Source organism: Hyla sarda, chromosome 3 (genome assembly GCF_029499605.1).
Source record: "Hyla sarda isolate aHylSar1 chromosome 3, aHylSar1.hap1, whole genome shotgun sequence".
Lineage (NCBI taxonomy): Eukaryota > Metazoa > Chordata > Amphibia > Anura > Hylidae > Hyla > Hyla sarda.
Window position 1 is genome coordinate 94929891 of NC_079191.1, and position 25709 is coordinate 94955599.

At 43.4% G+C, this 25709-nt stretch overlaps 1 protein-coding gene across 1 annotated transcript in view; it reads left to right on the forward strand.

Annotated features, from left to right (window-relative positions):
• The window catches only part of PROC (protein C, inactivator of coagulation factors Va and VIIIa), a 47550-nt gene extending 25832 nt beyond the window's left edge, over positions 1-21718 (forward strand). Inside the window, exons 6-9 of the mRNA XM_056563143.1 lie at positions 6776-6916; positions 12228-12325; positions 19241-19355; positions 21056-21718. Coding sequence (XP_056419118.1) covers positions 6776-6916; positions 12228-12325; positions 19241-19355; positions 21056-21657 — 956 coding nt within the window. The 3' untranslated portion in view covers positions 21658-21718. The remainder of the gene's footprint in view (positions 1-6775; positions 6917-12227; positions 12326-19240; positions 19356-21055) is intronic.
• Positions 21719-25709: the final 3991 nt, after the last annotated feature.

A 25709-nucleotide genomic window follows, 5' to 3' on the forward strand; every position in this document is an offset into this window, starting at 1 on the left:
TTCAAGAAAATGAAGTATTTCTCGCAGAAAAGGATTGCAGTAACACATATTTTGCTATAAACATGTTTATTCCCTTTGTGTGTATTGGAACTAAACCAAAAAAGGGAGGAAAAAAAAGCAAATTGGACATAATGTCACACCAAACTTTAACTTAATATTTGGTTGCACACCCTTTGGAAAAAATAACTGAAATCAGTCGCTTCCTATAACCATCAATAAGCTTCTTACACCTCTCAGCCGGAATGTTGGACCACTTTTCCTTTGCAAACTGCTCCAGGTCTCTTATTGGAAGGGCGCCTTTTCCCAACATCAATTTTAAGATTTCTCCACAGTTGTTCAATGGGATTTAGATCTGGACTCATTGCTGGCCACTTCAGAACTCTCCAGCGCTTTGTTGCCATCAATTTCTGGGGGCTTTTTGACGTATGTTTGGGGTCATTGTCCTGCTGGAAGACACAAGATCTCGGACGCAAACCCAGCTTTCTGACACTGAGCTGCACAGTGCGACCCAAAAGCAGTTGGTAATCCTCAGATTTTATGATGCCTTGCACACAGTCAAGGCACCCAGTGCCAGAGGCAGCAAAACAACCTCAAAACATAATTGATCCTCCACCATATTTCACTGTAGGTACTGTGTTCTTTTCTTTGTAGGCCTCATTCCATTTTCGGTAAACAGTATAATGATGTGCTTTACCAAAAAGCTCTATCTTGGTCCTCAAGTTCATTTTGGCAAGATGTAGTCTTGCTTTTTTATGTCTGTCAGCAGTGGGGTCCTCCTGGGTCTCCTGCCATAGCATTTCATTTCATTTAAATGTCGATAGATAGTTCACGCTGACACTGATGCTCCCTGAGCCTACAGGACAGCTTGAATATCTTTGGAACTTGTTTGGGGCTGCTTATCCACCACCCGGACTATCCTGTGTTGACACCTTTCATACATTTTTCTCTTCCGTCCATGCCCAGGGAGATTAGCTACAGTGCCATGGGTTGCAAACTTCTTGATAATGTTGCGCACTGTGGACAAAGGCAAATCTAGATCTCTGGAGATGGACTTGGAAACTTGAGATTGTTGATATTTTTCCACAATTTTGGTTCTCAAGTCCTCAGGCAGTTCTCTGCTCCGTTGTCCATGCTTAGTGTGGCACACACAATGCAAAGACTAAGTGAACTTCTCTCCTTTTTATCTGCTTTCAGGTGTGATTTTTATATTGCCCACACCTGTTACTTGCCCCAGGTGAGTTTAAAGGAGCATCACATGCTTGAAGTAATCTTATTTTTCCACAATTTTGAAAGGGTGCCAATTTTTGGATTTTGGTGTGACATTATGTCCAATTAGCTTTTTTTCCTCCCTTTTTTGGTTTAGTTCCAATACACACAAAGGGAATAAACAGGTGTATAGCAAAACATGTGTTACTGCCATCCTTTTCTATGAGAAACACTTAATATTCTTGAAAAATTTCCGGGGTGCCAACATTTACGGCCATGACTGTATAAAGGTTTGATTTTGTCGTACTTCTGGAAAAAATCATAACTACATGCACGAAAATTAATACATTTAAAAATGTTCTCGTTTGACCCCTATAAGGCTGGGTTCACACCACGTTTTTGCAATACAGTTCCCATATATTAACATAAATAGCAATAAAACTGTGTTAAACCTCCTTCTAAAATGTACGAAGGACCGTACCGAAACGTACGTTGGGGTGGCGTCACTCCTGCTGTCTGCACTGTCTGCACTTTGTGATGTAGGTATCAGAGACTGATAGAGAACTGCTTTAAGTCATATTTTTAGGCTGATGCCATTATGTACTATGCTATGCACTTTCCATTATAGTCCTTTGTTTACATTAATATTGTATGACAACATCAGTGTTTGCAGGTGGTGATGCCTCTTTGTCTCAATTCCCCCCCTGTATTGGTTTTCTCTCCCTTTCCTCTTTTTTAATATTCTTGCTGCACATTGTTTTAATCATGTCTAAAAAGAAATAATAATTTTTAAACTACAATTGAATGACTCCATGGCCCTCATTTACTTAGAAAATCGGGTTGTAAGTCTATGTTGCTTTCTTACCCGACTGCTTTTTTCCCCTGGTATTTATTATTATGTCGCATCCTGTTTGTCGCACGTGGGTTTTGTTGGTTTTGGTTTCCAACTCCTCTGAGTTGTCGGGAAAAAATCCACAACAATTCAACAAATTCGAGTTGGAAACCTTTATAAATACGTGGGAAAGCTCAGAAATGTCGGGTTACGCCCCTTTTTCGGGTTTGGGAGAATCCACATCGGGTCTGTCGGGAAAAAATGTCGCATTGTGTCGCAGACTGGCGCACGATGTCTGCGACATGTCGCAGACAAAGATGCGCCAAAAAAACTGTCAAAACAAGTCGGGTTTAGAATAGTAAATGAGGGCCCATGAGTTTTTGGTGTTTTTGTGCAATACAGTTCCCATATACGGTTTCAATTTGAAAACCGTATTGAACCGTATGGAAAACTGTAGCCTACCACTGTTTTTGGTCCGGGTGAAAAACTGTATGGAAACCGTATACTTTTTTTTAAACATTTGTGTCAATGGGAATCCTACAGAACTGTACGGTTCCATCCAGTTTGCACCATATGGTTTTTGACTTTACATAGTTTTTTCTTGGAATTTCAAACAAGTGAAACTTTATTCATGATAGAGTGAAAAGTTAAAAATGTATACGTTTTTTTTCTTAAAAAACGGATGCAACTGGACATAATTTTTCAAACCGTATACGTTTTTTAATTGTGTGCGTGTTCAAATTTGTACACATGTTGTGATACAGTTTAGTCCAGTTTTAAGGAATCCGTTTTTTTATCTAAAAACTTGATAAGGGAACTGTATTGCAAAAACGTGTTGTGAACCCAGCTTAACTTTTTTATTTTTCCGCATACGGGGCGGTATGAGGGCTCATTTTTTGAGCCGTGATCTGAAGTTTTTACCGGTACCATTTTTGTTTTGATCTGACTTTTTGATCGCTTTTTATTCATTTTTTATGATATAAAAAGTGAACAAAAAATGCAATTTTGCACTTTGAAAGTTTTTTTATGTGTAAGTCATTGACCGTACGGTTTAATTAATGAAATATTTCGTTCGGACAGTTTGGACATTTACATATGTCCGAGTTCGAACATTTACATATATGTTTATATTTATTTTTATTTACATACTTTTTAATTTAGTTTTTAGTTTAGTTTTTTTTTTTATAGGAAAAGGGGAGTGATTCAAACTTTGGGAAGGGTTAAATGACATTTATTAGTGGCAGAATTTTTGATCAATAGTTTTCTATGAGAAACCATTGATCAATGTAAAATATCAGTGTGTGCAGTGTTATAGGTCCCTATGGGAGCTATAACATTGCAAAAAAAAAAAAAAAGTGAAAACAAAAAGTGAATAAAGATCATTTAACCCCTTCCCTAATAAAAGTTTGAATCACCCCCCTTTTCCCAATTAAAAAAAAACCTGTGTAAATAAAAATAAACATATGTGGTATCGCCGTGTGCGGAAATGTCCGAATTATAAAAATATATAGTTAATTAAACCACACGGTCAATGGTGTATGCGCAAAAAGATTCCAAAATAGCGTATTTTTGGTCACTTTTTATATCATGAAAAAAATGAATAAAAAGGGATCAAAAAGTCCGATCAATACATAAATGATACCGATAAAAACTTCAGATCACGGTGCAAAAATCTCAGACCAGAGAAGAAGAGCAGACGACCCCGGGAGACAGCCGGAGCCATGTGAGGGGACCTCCAGTTGCCATGCTGGATGATCGGATCGCTGCGGCAGCGCTGCAGGTGATCCGATCATCCATTCAAAGTACCTGTATCTGTATTGATCACGGCATCTGAGGGGTTAATGGCGGACATCCGCGCGATCTCGGATGTTTGCCATTACCGGCGGGTCCCTGATAGCAGCCGGGACCTGTCGGGCACGGTGCTCGCGATCATGGTGGAACGTAAATGTTTGTTAAGGGGTTAAGGACCCAGGGCGTATGGGTACACTCTGGCTCCCTGGTTGTTAAGGACCCAGGGCATAACTGTATGCCCGTGGGAATTTTGGTCCCCGCCGCGCAGGACCTGGTTAACTAGTGATATCTATCAGCAGGCATCCCATGCAAATGCCCAGGGGAGGTCCCCCCCATGTCGGCGATCGCCACAAATCGCCAGTCAATTCAGACCGGTGATTTGCGGCGATTCCGGGTCAATCGATTCTTTGGTGACCCGGAAAAAAAGGGTGAATGGGGCTATCCGAGACAGCCCCATTCACCCTTACCCAGCAGGAGTGAGGTGGAACGGAACGACCGATCAATCACTGTCCTGTTGGGCGGCGATCGGGGCTGGCGGGGGTCTACTACCTTTCCCTGGTCCGGCGGGGGTCCCCTCAGGACCAGGGTTGGCGGTCGCGGTGGCAGGAGTGGTGGCAGCAGCGGCGATGGTCCCGGCGGTGCAGGCGGCAGGATACAGCAGGAGGTGAGGCCTGTTCACTTCCTGCTGTTGCTTAGCAAGAAACCTCAGCGTGCACAGCCAAAGGGCATGCTGGGAGTTGTAGTTTTGCAACAGCTGGAGTTCCAACTACAACTCCCAGCATGCCCTTTGGTAGTCTGTGCATGCTGGGGGTTGTAGTAATGCAACAGCTGCAGGCACATTTTTTCTATGAAAAAGTGTGCATCCAGCTGTTGCATAACTACAACTCCCAGCATGCACAGACTACCAAAGGGAATGCTGGGAGTTGTAGCAGTGTGCCTCCAGCTGTTTCAAAGCTATAACTCTCAGCACGCCCTTTTACTGTCAATGCATGCTGAGTGTTGCAGTTTTGCAACAGCTGGAGAAACATTGGTTGTGAAACAGAGTTTGTGTTCTAACTCAGTGTTTCGCAACCAGTGTGCCTCCATCTGTGTCAAAAATATAACTCCCAGCATTCACTGAGAGACTGTACATGCTGGGAGTTCTAGTTTTTCAACAGCTGGCGACACACTGGTTGCAAAGCACTGAGTTAAGTAACAAACTCTCAGTGTTGCGCAACCAATGTGCATCCAGCTGTTGCATAACTACAACTCCCAGCATGTATGGTCTGTCAGTGCATGCTGGGAGTTGTAGTTTTGCAACAGCTGGAGGATTGCCCCCCCCCCATGTGAATCTACAGGGTACATTCACACGGGCGGGTTTACAGTGAATTTCCTTCTGCAAAGTTTGAGATGCCGCAAATTTTCCGCCGCAGCTCAAACTCCCAGCGAGAAACTCACTGTAAACCCGACCGTGTGAATGTACCCTAAAAACACTACACTACACTGCACAAAATAAAAAGTAAGACACTACATATACACATACCCCTACACAGTCCCCCCCCCCCCCCCGCCCAATAAAAAAAAAACATCTTGTACGGCACTGTTTCCAAAACGGAGCCTCCAGCTGTTGAAAACCGACAACTCCCAGTATTGCTGGACAGCCACTGACTGTCATGGCATGCTGGGAGTTTTGCAACAGCTGGAGACACCCTCTTTGGAAAACACTGCCTTAGGGTATTTTGGTGTCGGATGCAGCATTGGAGACCTCAAGCCTAAAGTCTGCAGCCACCTGTCAATTGCACATAAGCGAAAGTCATCTAATTGTCAGTCATCAAGTCAGACAAGTCAAGTCTACTCTCTAGTCACCTGCATTATAGTCTGTCTACCTACTGCAAGTCCCAGCAAGCCTGCGAAGTCTCTCTGTGTCACTGGCCACCTCTCTGGGATACTGGCTGAACTGCATAGACTGTACCACCTGTCTAACCTCAATAAAAGCTACCGTTACCCTTAACCTGGCCTTGGACTCTTTATTGCCCCTGCCTGAACTAGGACTGGAGGTACTACCTTTGGGTGGTTATATAGGAAAACCACGCCCTGGCGTCACAAACACTACGGGGTTAATATCATCTACCCCTGGGCAACACCGTCTGCCCCTTACACCTCACCTCACACCCTGTGGCTCACTACAATATACTCAACTTTCAGATTGAGGACTGTTTATTGCTTATTAGTTTAGTAATGATGCCTTGCAGACTTTCTGCTCAGTTGCTTGGTGAGGTTTATCTCCTTGGCACCTGTACCAAATCAGAGCTCTTTGCTACTCAGGCAGGAATTAAAGGGGTACTCCGGCACTTAGACATCTTATCCCCTATCCAAAGGATAGGGGATAAGATGCCTGATCGCGGGGGTCCCGCCGCTGGGGACCCCCGTGATCTTGCACGCCACACCCCGTTATAATCAGTCCCCGGAGCGTGTTCGCTCCGAGTCTGATTACCGACGACCACAGGCCCTGTGGTTGCTGGTAATCAGACCCGGAGCGAACGCGCTCCAGGGACTGATTATAAACGGGGTGCGGCGTGCAAGATCACGGGGGTCCCCAGCGGCGGGACCCCCGCGATCAGGCATCTTATACCCTATCCTTTGGATAGGGGATAAGATGTCTAAGCGCCGGAGTACCCCTTTAAGGAGTTTTAATGGGTATAGCAGTTTAAGAGAGCACCTCTCCAGAAAGTTTTAGCAGCTGGGGTGTTATCACCTACTAAAGTAAATTGCAAAGTGGCTTCTATTCAGAGACAATTGTGGATATTAACCATTGATTGGTCCTTTTTACATGTCTGCAGCCAGTCTTCCTGTTAGAAGATATATTTATATATTGTTCAAGGCACGAACACTGATTGTAAGCTCATTGAATATCCTCAAATGTTATAATTCTATCCTATAATGCTAACTCAATGTTCTTGCTTATAGAGGTTGAGCATTTCAACTGCTCCGTCAATAATGGAGGCTGCACCCACTTCTGTACAGAGAAGGAGAACAGTACCTTTCGTATCTGTAGCTGTGCTTTAGGGTACAAGCTAGATGATGACTTTCGTAGTTGTAAACCAGCTGGTAAGTTCATCCACAGCTCTCAAGTCCTTATCTTCTCACCCAAACTCTCTGTGTCCATGTTGCTAATCAATATACTTTCACCGCTTTTGGTTACCTTTTTCGTTTCAATTTTAGAAAAGACGAAACATAGAAAATCATTCTGAAATCAATTCTAATAAATATTAATTGGTAAAGGAAGTATGGTGTGGTTGACCTTATTGATGACTGACAATATACAGTGACCCCCCGACCTACGATGGCCCCAACTTACGATAATTTCAACATATGATGGCCTCTCAGAGGCCATCGCACGTTGAAGGCAGCATCAACATACAATGCTTTTGTATGTCGGGGCCATCACATAAACGGCTATATGGCAGCACAGACTGCTTCAGCTGCCACCGGATAGCTGTTTAATGTGCTCCGGTGAGTGTCACTCACCTGATCCCGCCGCTCCGGATCATCCTCTTTAGGCTCCGCTGCAAAGCTGTCCCTTTCCTTCGTCGTCGTCATCACGTCACCACGCTCGCCGTTCCGTCATCCAATAGGAGTGGCATGCGCAGCGACATGATGACGGCGATGGAGAGCGATGATCCAGGGCAGCAGTGACGGTCTGGAGCGGCCGGGACATGCAAGTAAAACATCTATATTACTATTGCACGGATCCCTCAACATACGGTGGATTCAAGTAACGATGGTTCATTTGGAATGAATTACCATCATATGTTGAGGGATCACTGTATATTTTTAATGGGGTTTTTCAGGACCATGGTATATGCTTTCAATCGCTGATACCTGGCACACCCACCAATAGGCTGTTCGGCACTGACCCCTACACAGTGAACAGAGTCAGAAGCCCTGCGCCATTCATTGTATAGTGGTAGCACCAGGTAACTGCAGCACCTATTGAAATGAATCGGAGGTTAGGCTAAGTTCAGCCAAGTTCAGCTAAGTGCATACCGATAGGTCACGATGGGTTCCATTGACTTTGAATGGGGTCTGGTTTCCGTAAGGTGTCATTTGTTTTTTCATAGAAAAAATTACTGCTTGCAGTATTTTTTTCTCCACAAAAGTTCCGTAATTTAAACTAGGCTAGGCGACAGAGCGCCTTACAACGAAGAACAAGGCTGATGTGAACGAGGCCTTAGCTGCAGTTACCGAGTGCCAACACTATACAATAAACAGCACAGGATTACTGTGTGGTGCACTAATCATCGATTTATGACCTATCCTGTGCATAGTGGATAGGCCATCAACCATACAGTTTCCGAAAAACCTCTATAAAGAGAACTTGTCAGCACTTAAAAATTTGTAAAATGTATGTATTATCTGGTGAAAATGACATAAAAATTGAAACAAATTTAAAAAATGACTAGAAATGTACAAATTAGTTGACAAGTGGGCATTACCAATAATGGGTTTGCCTATACCAGTGGTCCCTCAACATACGATGGTAATCCGTTCCAAATGAACCATCGTTTGTTAAAACCATCGTATGTTGAGGGATCTGTGCAATGTAAAGTATAGGAAGTTATACTCACCTGTCCCCGCCGCTCCGGACCGTCACCGCTGCCCTGAATGTCGCCCTCCATCGCTGTCGCCGCATCCCCGGGGCATCCCCGATGCTTCGGACATCTCTGCTTCCCTGGGATCCTCGCTCTCCGTCGCCGCCATCACGTCTCTACGCACGCCGCTCCTATTGGTCAACAGGACGGCGTGCGCAGCGACATGATGACGACTATGGAGAGCGCCGGCGATGCAGGGGATCCTGAAGAGGACGCGCCGGAGCCCCCAGGACGGGTAAGTGATCGTCAGCGGACCACACGGGGCACCGTAAACGGCTATCAGTCTGCGCTGCCGGATAGCCGTTTATGCGATGGCCCGACATACAAAAGCTTCGTATGTTGATGCTGCCTTCACCATGCGATGGCCTCTGAGAGACCATCGCATGTTGAAATTATCGTATGTCGGGGCCATCGTAGGTTGGGGGGTCACTGTACACATTTTGCTACTATCATTATGTGTCAGACTGCATAGAGAATTTCTTTATTGACAAGAGGTAACACACAGATATCACATTATTCATACATTTCCAGGTGCAATAAAAGAGGAATATTACAAGAGAATAGAATTTTTACTTTGTAAGGAATACAACTATCTACTGAAATATGTCAGGAGATCTTCTTTAAAGGAGCCATAAACATTAGATATTTTGTCACATCCCATAGACCAGTGGTCTTCAACCTACGGACCTCCAGATGTTGCAAAACTACAACTCCCAGCATGCACGGACAGCCAACGGACCCAACATATTCTCAGGATAGTTATTTAGCCTCTGAAAGGTTCCTATTCAATGACTACAAGCAGAGAGCTTGGAAACTTATAAGAGCTGATACAAAAATGATCACATTAAAGGGGTTCTCCACTGCTTTAACCTTCTTGGGGCAGTTAGGTAGTACTGTGGCTATATGTTATTACCCTTTGTTTCCTGCTGGTAACACTACTGTAGTTGGGTTATTTTTTACCTTATTTTCAAACCCAGAAGCTGGTTACTTCATTAGTTTGCTGGATTTTTTCGACCACTGTTTTTTTTCAGCCGCCGCCATCTTTCCATCGCTACGTACGTGCCCGCCTCCCGTGCTGATCAATATTCCACCATCATAATCGCGGACCTCCTTCCTTTCAGCTTCTTATAAGCTGATTGCTGATTGGGCTGCTCGCGGCGAATCGGCTCCGTTGTTGGGCGCATGCGCAGTTCGTCCTTGGTCGGGAGGGTCATCTGCCAGAGAGCGCCTAGCAAACCTTTGGGAGCTGTCCAGCACACAGGGACTCCCCTCTGGCAAGGTTAGTGTTAACAATACCCCAGCGCATCAGTCCCGAAGCTGAAAACACAATGGCACATGCGCAGATGACCCTCCCGACTGAGGACGAACTGCTCATGCGCCCAACAATGGAGCTGATTTGCCGCGAGCAGCCCAATCAGAAATCAGCTTATAAGAAGCTGAAAGGAAGGAGGTCCGTGATTATGACGGTGGAATACTCATCAGCGCCGGAGGGGGGCACGTACGGAGCTTGGGGCAGGCCGGCCTCCAACACAACACCCTGCAGGGTGACGTAGCGATGGAAAGATGGCGGCGGCTGAAAAAAAAACAGTGGTCGAAAAAAGCCAGCAAACTAATGAAGTAACCAGCTTCCGGGTTTGAAAATAAGGTAAAAAATAACCCAACTACAGTAGCGTTACCAGCTGGAAACAAAGGGTAATAACATATAGCCACAGTACAACCTAACTGCCCCAAGAAGGTTAAAGCAGTGGAGAACCCCTTTAAATTGTAAACCTATTTTATTATTCATTGATTAAAGTGTTAAAGGGGTACTCCGGTGGTAAATTTTTTTGACTATATGGCATCTTCTTTGTAAGTTTAGTTTTTTTGCAATATACATGTGTTATATGTTTTGGCAGCATGTGTGTGTTTTTCTTACCTGTTTGTTGGGCAGGAAGTTCTGTAGTTCAGAGGGTTTTCTTTTACTGTTGTCCACAAGTCGGCCATGTTGTGAGTCTGCTGTGGACAAGATGTCACAGCTTTTTTTTCTCTCTGTCTGCATGAGAGGAATAAGCCACGCCCCCTCATCTCATCCAGCTGAGTGCACAGCTCCTCACCTCCCCTCCCCCTGCTCTGTATTCTAAGGACACAGGTCTGCACAGGAGAAAGAACACAGAGAAGATAAGTGTTATCTGAAGGGGAGGATGAGAAGGTGCACGGGCTGGGGATGTATGGACTGCAGGGGAATAAATCTCATACTGGGAATGATCTCTATATGTGAAGGGGGAGGGGGGGGACTCCTGAATGACACATGCTGGGAGTTGTAGTCTCTGTTGTGTGTGTATGCTAGTGTTTACAAACCAGTGTGCCTCCAGCTGTTGCAAAACTACAACTCCCAGCATGCCCTGACATACTTTGGGCATGCTGGGAGTTGTAGATTTGCAACAGCTGGAGGTACACTGGTTGGGGAATACTGTTCTAGCCTATTCAGCATACACATCATGTTACACCAGTGTTTCCCAACCAGTGTGCCTCCAGCTGTTGCAAAACTACAACTCCTAGCATGCCCAAAGGCTGTCAGGGCATGCTGGGAGTTGTAATTTTGCAACACCTGGAGGCACCCTGGTTGGGAAACACTGGTGTATGCCCTACAGAGGTGTGGTGAACTACAACCCCCAGGAGACTACAGAGGCAGCATGCTGATGTTATACCACAGACTGAAGACTCCTGAATGACGCATGCTGGGAGTTGTAGTCCCTTTTGTGTGTGTATGACAGTGTATCCCACCCAGGGCTGATTATATTAGTGTTCTGTGTATAAGGGGGCCGACCCGGGAAAATAGTAGGATGGGTAAACGGGCGGAACAAAAAAAAAAAAAAGGAGCTGCCCCAAACCAGCAAGGCATGTGGCATGCTGGGATTTGTAGTTTTCAGCAAAGCAAGAAACAGGAAATAGAAGCAAAGATAGGAAAACACCGGGGGGGGGGGGGGGGGGGGGGAGATAAAAAGACAACAAAGAACGGAAATAGAATCGCCTAAACAACAAGAATAGAAATGAAACAAAACAAATAGGGTAAGTCAAAAATGGAAAAACACGTTGACCACCGGAGTACCCCTTTAATGCCTGAGGAAGTGGTCAGAAAGCACCAGAAACACATTGCATTGTGGTTAAAATAAAGTTTCTCTCTTGCTGTTTGTCATCATCTCTCCAGTGCCTACTGAAATTCTGCATTTGGTTTGGGGGGATTTTATTAAATTAAGTTTTACTGTAAATTATAATGGTCACTGTCATTTAAATAATCTTTTTACATGTTGTCAAGAAATGTCAAAAGTTTCTATCACACTGGGTTTTACTCCTGAGACTCACTATAATAGCAAGTTATAACACTGGGAAGTGCACAGCAGCATGCCCCTCAACCCCTGGCCGGCCACTTCATTCAGCTTTTTCACTCCATAGACTTATGGGTCAGATTTCATTGACAGCTGTGGAGTAAGGCGCACGTTGGGATGCACTTCACCCGGCTGTAGCTTGTGATTGCAGCGGGTCTCAGGACTGATCCAATTTTAGTCAATATCCTGCTCAACAGAGCACTCTCTTTTGGAGGCCAATATTTCTTGGTAGCCTGAATAGTTTTCTTTTTTTAATTTACTATGTACACATCCAAATATTTACGGTAACTTAGGTAAATGTACTCAAAAATACTCCGCAGCTGCACAAATTCCTTTAGTTGCTTTGTTGCTCCTTTAGTTTATTTATATAACACTTTTCAAGCATTTGTGCTCATCTTGCAGTGGAATTTCCTTGTGGCAAAATGAAAATCTTCAACTCTGACTATTCAGCTCGTCTGACTGGAGCAAAGAAAGGAAGAAAAGGAGATAGCCCTTGGCAGGTCAAAACATCTTACTTTTCGCTATAATATTGAGGCAGATTTATTTTTGAAAATGTGCCTGATTTTTGTGTGGGGAACAAAAAAAAACTTGCATACATGCCTTTACTATGTGTTTTAGACACTCTTTAGACATTTCAATGTCTGACAGCTTGGTCTCTACTGCGGTCCACTACTTCCGATGACAGGCTGTGCAAACGGGAAATTCCCTCACTATGCTTTCTATGCTAAGCGGGCATTTTCTGTCTGCGAGGCACTTCTTCGGAAGAAGTGAAGCAGTGGACTGCGAGGGATCTAAAAACTGGCAGCAGCATGGGAGCAGGCCTGGTAGGTATACCGCTTTGATACTATGGGGCTTTGTTGCCACACAGTAAAATACGCCCAATTACTGGCCTTTAAAGGGGTACTCCCGTGGAAAACTTTTTTTTTTTTAAATCAACTGGTGCCAGAAAGTTAAACCGATTTGTAAATCACTTCTATTAAAAAATCTTAATCCTTCCAGTACTTTTTAGGGGCTGGATACTAAAGAGAAATCCAAAAAAGAAATGCATTTCCTCTGATGTCATGACCACAGTGCTCTCTGCTGACCTCTGCTGTCCATTTTAGGAACTGTCCAGAGCAGCAAGTTTGCTATGGGGATTTTCTCCTGCTCTGGACAGTTCCTAAAATGGACAGCAGAGGTCAGCAGAGAGCACTGTGGTCATGACATCAGAGGAAATGCATTTCTTTTTTGGATTTCTTTTTAGTATACAGCAGCTAAAAAGTACTGGAAGGATTAAGATTTTTTAATAGAAGTGATTTACAAATATGTTCAACTTTGTGGCACCAGTTGATTAAAAAAAATTTAAAAGGTTTTCAACGGGAGTACCCCTTTAACGACCATGGACGTAAATGTACGTCCTGGTTATGCGGGACTTCCCGCACCAGGACGTACATTTACATCCTGTGTATGACCGCGAGCATCAGAAGGGTGCTCGCGTCATACACGGCAGGTTCCGGCTGCTAGCAGGGGACCTGCCCGTAATGGCCGACATCCGCGATCGCGCGGATATCCGCCATTAACCCCTCCAATGCCGTGATCAATACAGATCACGGCATCTGCAGCATTTTGATTGAATGATCGGATCGGCCGCAGCGCTGCCGCAGGGATCCGATCATCCAGCATGACAGCCGGAGGTCCCCTTACCTAGCTCCGGCCGTCTCCTGGGGTCTTCTGCTCTGGTCTGCGATCGAGCAGACCAGAGCAGAAGATCACCGATAATACTGAGCAGTGCTGTGTCCTATGCATATCACTGCACAGTATTAGCAATCAAAGGATTGCTATAGATAGTCCCCTATGGGGACGTAAAAAGTGTAAAAAAAAAAAAAAGTTGAAAAATATAAAAATAAAAAGTAAAAAAAAGTGAAAAAGCCCCTCCCCCAATAAAAATGAAAATTGTCCGTTTTTCCCATTTTTCCCCCAAAAAGCGTAATTATTTTTAATAAACATATTTGGTATCGCCGCATGCGTAAATGTCTGAACTATCAAAATATAATGTTAATGATCCTGTACGGTGAATGGCGTAAACGTAAAAAATTTAAAAAGTCCAAAAATGCAGCTTTTTTGTCACATTTTATTAAAAAAAAATGTATAAAAAATGATCTAAAAGTTTTATATATGCAAAAAAGTACAGATGACGGTGCAAAAAATGAGCCCTCATACCGCCCTATATATGGAAAAATGAAAAAGTTATAGGTGGTTAAAAAGAGGGCGATTTTAGATGACTGATTTTGTACAAAAAGTTTTAGATTTTTTTAAGCGGTACAAAAATATAAAAGTATCTAGCCATGGGTATCATTTTAATCATATTGACCCACAGAATAAAGAACACATGTCATTTTTACAGTAAAGTGTACAGTGTGAAAGCAAAACCCTCCAAAATTAGCAAAATTTTGGTTTTCATTTAAATTTCCTCCCTAAAATTTTTTGGGGGGGAGTTCACCGTACATTTTATGCTAAAATGAGAGGTTTCATTACAAAGTACAATTGGTCACGCAAAAAACAAGCCCTTATATGGGTTTTTAGATGGAAATATAAAAGAGTTATGGATTTTAGAAGGCGAGGAGGAAAAAACGAAAACGCAAAAATAAAATTGGCCTGGTCCTTAAGGTGAAAATGGGCTTGGTCATTAAGGGGTTTAGCAAAAAAAAAAAAAGGAAGAGACCACTGTGGAATTCAACAGAGGTGGCCCAAATCATAGAAAAAAAATCAAATTATAAAAAAAAAATCAAATTATTTTTTTAAATAGACACATGTATAACATTAGGCAGAAAGTGGCCAAGTAAATTATTAAAGCTTCTAAAGCTCAAGCGAAAGGTAGAGAAACTCAGCCAGTGAAAAGGGGAATAATACCTTCATGTAAAAAAAAAATTAAAAAAAGGAACGTAAAACAAGAAATAATTAATTAAAAACAAAGAAAGGAAAATGATAAAGGACTTGCTGATGTCTGCATTAATGACTACTTCTGTTCAGTTTTTACAGAAGGAAGAGGACCTCAGTTAGGGACGACAACTAATAAATAATTTAATGAATGTGTCTTTTCAGAGAAAGAGGTTCTTTGTCAGCTGTCTAAAGTAAGACAGGGTAACAGGGGCCTTATAGGATACATCTAAAGTTATTAAAAGAGCTTAAAGGTGTACTCGCAAAATAGTTGTCATCCCAGAAGATTGAAAATTTGCAAATGTTGGCCCCATTCACAAAAAAGGTAGTAGGTAGCAACTATAGGCCGGTAAGCCTGACATCAATAGTAGAGAAATTAGTGGAAACCCTACTAAAAGATAGGATTGTAAAATCACATGGATTGAAAGATGAAAAACAACATAGGTTTACTTTAAGAAGATCATGTCAAACTAATCTTATTGTTTTTCTTTTTTGATTAGGTGACTAAAATAACAGATCAGGGGCAGTAAATATTGTTTATCTAGATTTTAGTAAGGCTTTTGACACTGTCCCACACAGAAGGCGTTTCAATAAACTGCAGTCTTTGAGTTTGGACTCCCATATTGTTGAATGGATTAGGCAGGGGCTGAGGTACAGACAACAGAGGGTTGTAGTTAATGGAGTATATTCAGAGCAAGGTCTTGTTACCAGTGGGGTACCTCAGGGACCTGTACTGGGACCCAATTTTCTTAATACATTAGTGATATTGCAAAAGGCCTTGATGGTAAGGTATTGGTCTTTTTGCTAATGACATATCAATGATCAATCAATTGAGGTTTCTGATGGGATACGCAAAAATGGCAAATGATTTAGGTAAACTAGAAAAATGGTCAGAACTCTGGCACCTAAAATTTAATGTAGATTAGTGCAAGATAAGATTAGATATATGGTGGATTGAGATCTAAGAAAAATCTTGTGTTCCCAATACACAAAACATTAAAAATCTCATCTTGGATTAATGCCAGGAACCTAAAGGAAACTAGTAATTCCTAAAGAGTTTAAAGGTGGTGAAAAAAAACATTTCTCCCCTTTGAGGATTTGTTGAGCTTTGTGAACTCAGGGGCCAGATGATGGATGGTCTTCTATGTAGTACTTGGGAAGTCTCTGTGTCCATCCTAAATCCTAACATCAGCGACAGGTATAGCCAGAGCATTATATATCTGGTTACCGCTATTGGAACAGCATATTGAAAATAAGGGGGACATTTATCATTGGCTTTACACCACTTCAATGTTTTAATTGTCCTTGAAAATTTGGCATTTGCATTTTTTGCACAATTCTTTTGCGAAATTTTTGGTAGAACATCTTTCAAAGTTGCCTACGGTTTGGTGCTGTGGAGCTGTATTTATTATTTGCGCAAATCAAATTTAGATGGGTTTTTTTTGCGCAAAGCCTACTTTTTTTGGGCAAACCTACACCTAATAGGACACATACAAAAGTGTCAGATGTCAGAGCTTAAACCTATCTCTGCAGCTCACTGGTTTCTATAATTGAGCAAAATTTATCAAGTTCTGTGCAACTTTTTGAGCAACTTTGCAAACAATACACTAAGCAAACGGGTAAAATCTTTACTACCTTACACCAACATTGATAAATGTCCCCCTAAGACTCCAAGAGATAATCTATTGGCCTTTATTCCAATGGTGAAACTGGCTGCTGGGTTCTTGGCATAAGTGTGGAATCTGTTAGCATGGCGGCCACGCATATTGTATGATATCCTTGAAAGAACTGCAGACAAAAAAAGAGAAACCCAAAAAAAATTGTCAGAAATTTTCATCCTCAAGGTAATAGAACAGGTAGCTACAGAGGAGAGGGAAAGTCTAGAAGGTGGAGCAATCCTAAAAGATTTCCTCCTTAAAGGGGTACTCCACTAAAAAACATTTTCTTTTAAATCAACTGATGCCAGAAAGTTAAACAGATTTGTAAATTACTTCTATTAAAAAATCCCAGTCCTTCCCTTTTAGGAACTGTCCAGAGCAGGATCAAATCCCCATAGCAAACCTCTCTTGCTCTGGAAAGTTCCTGGCATGGACAGAGGTGTCAGCAGAGAGCACTGTGGTCAGGCAGAAAGGAAATTATAAAATAACTTCCTGTGTATTATACAGAAGCTGATACTGGGACTGGGATTTTTTTTTGTCAGCTGCTGTATAATACACAGGAAGTTCTTTTCTTTTTGAATTTCCTTTCTGCCTGATCACAGTGCTCTCTGCTGACACCTCTGTCCATGCCAGGAACTTTCCAGAGCAGGAGAGGATTGCTATGGGGATTTGATCCTACTCTGGACAGTTCCTAAAATGGACAGAGGTGTCAGCAGATAGCACTGTGGTCAGGCAGAAAGGAAATTTAAAAAAGAAAAGTACTTCCTGTGTATTATACAGCAGCTGATAAGTACTAGAGGGATTTTTTTTTAACAGAAGTAATTTACAAATCTGTTTAACTTTCTGGCACCAGTTGATTTAAAAGAAAATGTTTTCCAGTGGAGTACCCCTTTAATACCAGTCAGAGTTAAAAAAAAAAAAAACAGTGACGGGAGGCCAGTGGGAAAAAGACTACAAATGTTTACATCAATGGGAAAATATAACATCAAATCCTTGGATCCTGCATCAAATAAGATTTGGGCACAGGATAGAGTTTTCCTCCCAACCGCCTCAGAAATTCCTTCTCCAGCAAAGGATGATAGATGGAGTAAAAAGTCTTCTGCAGTTAGGGGCTATCTTCCAAGTTCTGGAATCAGAAATGTATCAAGGTCATTATTCATCAGTTTTTCTGTTCTCAAAACTGCACAGTTCTATTGGATGATCATAAATCTGAAATTTCTAAATAGATTTAATGTCTTACAAAAATTCAAAATCGAATCAAAGACTGTCATTCCCATGATATCCAATGCTCTCATGATAACCCTAGACTCAAAATATGCCTATTTCCATATACCAATCAATCCAGATAATCAAAACATCTTCAATTTGCCATCAAAAACAAGGGAAAACTCTTCATTATCAATTTGTCGCTCTACAATTCAGAAACTCGTCAGCCCCAAGACTATTCACAGAACTAATAGTGAAGGACATAGCATACCTGCAGAATAAATCTGTCATTCCTTACCTGGATGATCTTCTTCTTTTTCACCTAGACCTCTTGCCTTCAAAATCTAGGCTGGATCATTCTGAAAAATCAGAGCCTACAGAAGAATTTTCTAGGCATGGTCCTAGATTCAATGAAAAAAATTAATTTCTTCCTCTGGACAAGATAAAGTCCATCCAGGCCAAGATGAGGAATTGTCAGAGAATACATTTTACATCCATAAGGGAAGCCATGTCAGTTCTAGGAATCATGACATCTACAATTCCAGCAGTTCAGTGGGCCCATTCCCACTCAAGGCCACTTCAAGCTCAAACTCTGTTTGGGACAAATCTCATCTCTCCCTGGACAAGAAATTCAGATTGACCCCAAGAGTAGTGAGATCTCTAAACTGGTGGTTGGTAGATTGAACAAAGGAGTTTCATGGTACATAGACCCTATCCCTGTAACAAAGGATGCAAGTGCCTGGGGTTGGGGTGCCCATGTTATGCATTTCCTCTATTTGCTAAGACATTGGCAAAAAACACAGACAGCAACCTGAATTTTCATAGCTCCTAACTGACCAAAGAGGGGATGGTTCTGTCTAAAAAAGTCTACCTCTGGGGGAGGACTTGTTGTTTTAGGGCCCAGTCACATATTAGGGTCTCAAAAATCTTCAACTCATGGCCTGGATATTGAAGAGTCCATCTTAAAAGAGAAGGGCCATTCTCCTAAGGTTATTCCTACCCTTATGGAAAGTAGGAAAAAAATCAACATCTTTTTTTTAAATGTGGCAGCATTTTCAAACTTGTTTGCTGATAGAAAACCTGTTTCTTCTTAGATTTTCCTTGTATTCTTGACTTCCTTTAAATGGGTTTTGAGAAAGGGTCATCCCTTTGTACCTTAAAAGTTCAAGTACCAGCACTAAAAGCAATTTATTACCATCAAATTCAGATCATCATTGGATAAAATGGTTCTTCTCTGTCGACGCATTTTATGTTTCTAAGTGTCTCTACAGGGAAAAGCATTGTTTTTCTAAATGAAAGCAATTTGATTAGATGTACAAAATTGTCCATCCAGAAGCCAGCAGAAATGTATGCAGATTTTTCTTTAAGGTGATAAATGCTATTGTAGTCATATACCATCAGAGTTCCCCAGTTACAGGATTTAAACAGAAAGGGGCCTAATGCAGTAACCAGCAGACATATTACCCATAAAAGACAAATTTCAATGAATAAAAAACAATCAGTTACTGGAGATATTAATAAATAATGGTATTTTTTTGTTTTTGTTTTGTTACAATAGCTGAACAAATAAGAACAAGATTATAGAACACCAGTAATATGATGCATTAAGACCACTTATAACTCTTGCGGTTACAGGCCATCCTATTTAATGACATGAAGTTTCAATGCGGCGGAGTTCTGATTCGCCCATCATGGGTTCTAACTGCAGCCCATTGTTTAAGACAGCCTGGAAAATACGTTGTCCGGCTCGGTATGTATCTATTAATGTGTTTGCTGTTTATATATCAAGAAGTAAAAGATTCTCACCAATTATGCTTTCAAAATCTGAAAAACAGTTTCCAGAATGTACTTTTAGGGTAGGGTCACACATGCTATATTATGCTACTTATTTGCTGCTGTGTATTTTTCTACACATTGAGGTCACTGGGTAGCAATGTCAGCTGCACAAAATATGCCTAAAAATATGATCCATGTGACCCTTCCCTTACTGGAAATATATTCTTAATAAAGTATCAGACATAAGAACAAGCACTTCCAGGTTTTGGACAAACAAACCTGTGATAAACAGTCTGTAGCCAGTACTTCCATAAGCATATTAGATTGCAAATTATTTTTATTAGGGCCCTCCTTTTCTTAGGGGTATTCCAGGCAAAAACATTTTATCCCCTATCAAATGGATAGGGGATAAGATGTCTGATCGCAGAGGCCCACTGCTGAGACCCCCCGTGATCTCCCTGCAGCACCCGCATTCTATGCGGGTGCTGAATCTTCAGTTTCGCAAACCTCTGTGTTTCCGGGACTGGGGATGTGATATCACGCCACGCCCCCTCCATTCATGTCTCACGAATGAAGTGGGCGTGGTGTGACGTCACGTCCCCAGTCCCGGAAACCCGGAGGTTTCCGAAACTGGAGATTCAGCAACCGCATAGAATGCGGGTGCTGCAGGGAGATCACGGGGGGGGGGGGGGGGTGTGTATCAGCAGCGGGCCCCCGCGATCAGACATCGCATCCCCTATCCTTTGGATAGGGGATAACATGTTTTTGCCTGGAATACCCCTTTAAAGGTTATCCGAAGATTAAAAGTTATTCCCTATCCCTCAGGTAGGTGATAACTAGCTGATCAGTAGGGGACCAACCCCTGTGAATCTCCAAGCAAGCGTCCAGAGTGCTTGGACCCCTACCGATCATATATATATATATATATATATATAATTTATTTATTTTATTTTTTTACTAACTGAAGCCAGATAGTAATACATTTTGTTATACGTTTTTATTTTCTGATTGCTGATTTTGTTTTACATTCTATTTTCTGTACATGACTATGGGTCCATATTGCCTAAGTTGCCTTCAGAATTCTGCTTTACAGCAGCCACATTTATCATAGGAACCTGTATTCTGAAGATGGCAACTGGTTTTTAACTTTCAGTTGACAGTTACTCAGCAAATTGTAGAGGATTATGATCTGACGGCTAAAAACATAACTTTCTCACTTTTCTACTGGTCGATTGCTTTAGTAAAGTATTCCTAACATCAGAAGTTACCCCCTATCCACAGGATTATGATAACAAGCTTGTCAGTGGGGTCCAGGGACCCCCACCCATCGCAAAATTGAAGAAAATAGATCACAGTGCACTTGTGCGGCCAGCACTTCATATATTCTCTATAGGGGATAACTTTTGATGTTAACAATACATCTTTAAAGAACATGTCCAATGGTTGGCAATGGGGGTGGAAAATTTTTGTTATGGGTCTATTCACACGTACAGTATTCTGCGCAGATTTGATGTGCAGGATTTGAAACTGTGCTCAGTCATTGAGTTTATATTGAAATCTGCAGCAGAAAATCCTGTGCATCAAATCTGCGCAGAATACTGTATGTGTGAATAGACCATAAAGAAGGTAATATGTTCTAGTTACGTATATCTCTTTTAACATATCACACTACAGGTGAATATAATCGTCGGTGCCTGGAAGATACCGAGCAGCAAATACGTGTAAATAAAATCATTACCCATCCTAAATTCAACGCTGAGACTGTAGATAATGATATTGCGCTATTACACCTAATCCAGCCGGCTGTCTATAACAAGTATGTGTTGCCCATTTGTCTACCAAGTTATGGACTTGCTGAAAGAAACCTCACACTTGAAGGAACAGAGACCATTGTCACTGGCTGGGGGAATCAAGACGAATCACAACGCAACCGATCTCAAATTCTCAGCTACATACAGATTCCTATAGTACCTCACCAGAATTGTTCTAAGGTCATGCAAAACCGTATATCTAATAATATGTTATGTGCAGGAAAATTGGGGGACAATCAAGATGCTTGTTCTGGAGACAGTGGGGGACCCATGGTCACTCAGTTTGGAGATACATGGTTTCTTATAGGATTAGTGAGCTGGGGAGAGGGATGTGGGAGGCTAGATAATTTCGGAGTATATACCAAGGTTAATAACTATCTTCACTGGATACGTGAGCAAATGACAAACTATGAGGCAGAAGAAAAGAAAACAAAGTCACGTGCAGCTAAGTCACGACAAACCTGAGATCTGAAGATTCCCTGTAATCTGTCATCATAGTAAATGTGGTCTTGAATTAATCATTTAATAAAATATATAAATATAACAAATGTGTTTTGTATCTTTTAAAAGAAAGGAACACTTAAAGGAGATTCTAATTTACGATGTTTCATGTAAATTAAAGGTGTTGATGGTTTCGATTTTTTTTACCCTTTTGTTACACTTAAATAGCATCCCATTCCAAATATAAATCTAGAGCTGGGTCTTGCGGCTGTTGTGTCTGGCGCCGCGACCGGTCATACTGACCACGGGCGCACTCACAGCCCGTCTCCCTGTCTGGTTCAGGGACAGGCAGCGCCGTGGCCAGCATGTCCGGATGCAGTCGCATTCACCATGCTGGCAGTTACTTATCTCTCCGTGCTCCTGTCTCTTCTGCTTCCCCTTGACCCCTGCCGGATCTTTGAGCTCTATTGCCATTGAGAAAGCGTTCATACTGTGTTCTGTCTACCATGTAACAGAACCTTTGCTATGTTTCCTGACCACTGAACCTTTGTAGCCTGCCCTTACCTACCTGCTAGTCCCCGACTCTGAGTTGCCTTACGAATCTGTACCTCGCCTTATCTTGGCCGCCACTGTGGGCAAGTCGTACCAGGGGTAGTGACCTGGGAGTTCGCCTGCCGCAGCAAGTCTATCCAGCCTTGCAGTAGGCTCTGGTGAAAACCAGTGGCTCCTTAGACTCCCCTCCCTGGTGCGGATTTCACCAACGTTCACAGTGGTACAGCGGATCCACTACTCCAGTAAGATCCGGACCCGCCGAAGTGCCTTTACCAAGTGTTGCTGATCTCACCACCATCGTGGCCCAGCTATCACAGCAAATGGCGCAACAACTTAACCAGCTATCCACCATGATGAAGCAGCTTCTCTCCGTGCAGCAGCAGCAGCAGCCACAACCTGCCCCTGGTCCTCCTCCAGTGCCTGCAGCTTCTGTGGCATCTGTCGGTCCCAAGCTTCATCTGTCCCTGTCGTCAAAGTATGAAGGGAAATTGTGCAGGAGGTTAATGACCCAGTGCTCCATGCATGTGGAACTGATGGCCGACCAGTTCTGCACTGAGCGTGCCAAGGTGGCTTTTGTGGTCAGTCTTCTCTCCGGCAAGGCCCTGGCACGGGCAACACCTCTTTGGGACAGAAGTGATCCTGTAACTACCAACTTGCAAGCTTTCCTCTTGGAGTTTTGCAGCATCTTTGAAGAGCCATCACGGCCCTTCCTCGTCCGAAACTGCACTCCTTAACCTCCGCCAAGGGGATTATTCAGTTGGCGATCATGCAGTACAGGTCCGCACTTTAGCCTCTGGACTGGATTGGAATGGCTCCGCCCTATGTGCCACCTTTAAACAGGGCCTTTCCAGCAGGGTTAAGGATGCTCTGGCCACACAGGACCCTCCGTCTTCCCTCAGTGAGCTTATTCTGTTGGCCACCTGCAACGATGTGCACTTCACCAAGAGGCAAAAAGAACTCTGCCAAGAAGGCAAACCAGCCCTGACACGTCATCTTCCCCAACTGGCTCTGATCTTCCAGCGCCCATCTCAAGTCTCCTGCAGCCGAGGAACCTATGCAGGTGGATCCAGCCCACTTGACTCAGCAAGAGAGGTCGCGCCAACGCAAAGAAAATTTGTGTCTATATTGTGCCAGTCCAGAGCATTTCCAAAATAATTGCCCTCTTCGGCCTCAACGCACGCACCTAGGGAAAGTGGGAGAGGCGTCTCTAGGTGTGAATACTCCCTCTCCTCGGTTGACAATGCCGGTTCAACTTTCCTCCTGTACTGGGGTCTTCTTCCACGCTTCTGCCTTTGTGGACTTCAGTTCTGCTGGGAACTTCATTAATGCTTCTTTGGTCAATAAGTATCATCTCCCGGTCACACGGCTCACCAAGCCATTGTACATCTCTTCTGTCAACGGGGAATGCCTGAGCTAAGTGGTGCAATTTCTCACTGTACCACTGATGATGCAAGTGAGCCTTACACAAGGAAAAAAATCAAGTTCTATGTGCTTCCCCACTGTTCTTCTTTGGTGCTTGTCAGTCTACCCTGGCTAAAATGTAATTCCCTGGTACGTGATTGGTGTTCCGGCAAAGTATCTTCCTGGGGACAAGACTGTCTGACTCGTTGCCTGACGATTCCTCAACTGAAGTGTATCCTGCCTTCTCCTCTGCCGGGTCTGCCTCCATACCAGGACTTTGCTGATGTATTCTGCGAAAAACAGGCTGATAGCCTTCCTCCACATCGTCCCTATGATTGTCCGATTGACCTTCTACCTGGTACTACGCCGTGGCGAGGAAGAATCTACTCTTTGTCTGTGTTACGCTATGCGCTCCAGTTTCACACGCTGGCCTAGATCACATGGTCCCCTTACCTTCTGCTGCCGACAGGGTTGGGACTCGCATTGCGAGACGCACCCGCATGCCAGCCCCAGTCCGTCACTCTTCGGGTGTCTCTCCTGCCTCTGCCTCCGCCTCTCTGCTCCGGCATGCGTGTCCCCGTCCCTTAGGGCGTGGGCACGCCGGAGCTTTAAGATTTAAAGGGCCAGTACGCTCATTAGTGTAACCAACTGTGGCCTATTTATAAATTCCTCCACCCTCCTCAGTTCTCTGCCGGATCTTTGTTGCCTTGTGCCCTAGAGAAAGCGTTCCTTTGTATTGCCTTGCCGTGTACCAGATCTCCTGCTCTTGTGACTTGACCTTGCTCCTCTGCCGCCTGCCTACTGAACTCCTGCTACGTCCTGACTATGCTACTGTGCTGCCTACCCTGACCTACTGCACCCTGACTACGAGTTGTCTCATCTCTCCTGTGCCTCGCATCACCTCAGCCACCTGTGTGGTCGAGCCAGGCCAGGGGTAGCGACCTGGGTGTCGCCTGCAGCTGCAAGCCCGTCCTGCTTTGTGGCGGGCTCTGGTGAAGACCAGCTGCACCTTAGACTCCGCTCCCTGGTACGGTCCGAGTCATCTGCCACACAGGTCCAGCGGATCCACATCCACCGGTGTTCCTGTCTTCAGAAACGTGAGTATAAAGACATGGCTGAGTATGTCATGGAGAATCTCCACAAGGGTTTCATCCAGAAGTCTTCCTCCCCTGCTGGTGCTGGATTTTTCTTTGTGGAGAAGAAGGATTGGCATCTTCACCCTTGTATTGATTACCTGGGGCTCCATAAAATCACTGTCAAGAACCAATACCCTCTTCCACTGATTTCTGAACTTTTTGACCACCTCCGGGGTGCCAAGGTCTTCTTTAAATTAGATCTACGAGGAGCATATAATTTGATCAGAATACATGAAGGAGACGAATGGAAGACAACTTTTAATACCCGAGACGGACATTTCGAGTACCTAGTGATGCCATTTGGAAGCTCTCCTGTCTCCTTTTGTTTCCTTAGGGATGCCATTTGGTCTCTGTAATGCCCCGGCTGTCTTCCAGGAATTCGTCAATGACATCTTCTGGGACCTCCTTTATACTTGTGTCGTGGTATATTTGGACGACATCCTGATCTTCTCGCCTAACTTGAAGATCCATCGCACTCATGTGCACAAGGTACTACGACACCTTCGGAGTAATCAACTCTATGCCAAACTCGAAAAATGCCTCATTGAGAAGACTAGTCTGCTGTTTCTTGGCTATATTGTCTCCAACCAAGGCCGTCAGATGGACCCCGACAAGCTGTCTTCTGTTCTTAAATGGCCACGACCTTCTGGCTTGCACGCTATACATCGCTTTTTTGGATTTGCCAATTATTACCGACAGTTCATATTGTACTTTTCTACATTGCTTGCTCCAATTGTGGCACTCACCAAGAAGAGTGGTATCCCCAAATCCTGGTTTGAGAGGCGGAAGAAGCCTTCTCTAGTTTGAAGTCAGCCTTTGCCTCCACACCTATTCTGACTAGACCAGACCCTGAAAAATCATTCTCTCTTGATGTGGATGCCTTTTCTGTAGGAGCTAGTGTGGTCCTTAGCCAGAAGACTACCAGGTGCAAATCAGTAACTTGCTGATTCTTTTCCAAGATGTTCTCGCCAGCCGAGAGGAACTACA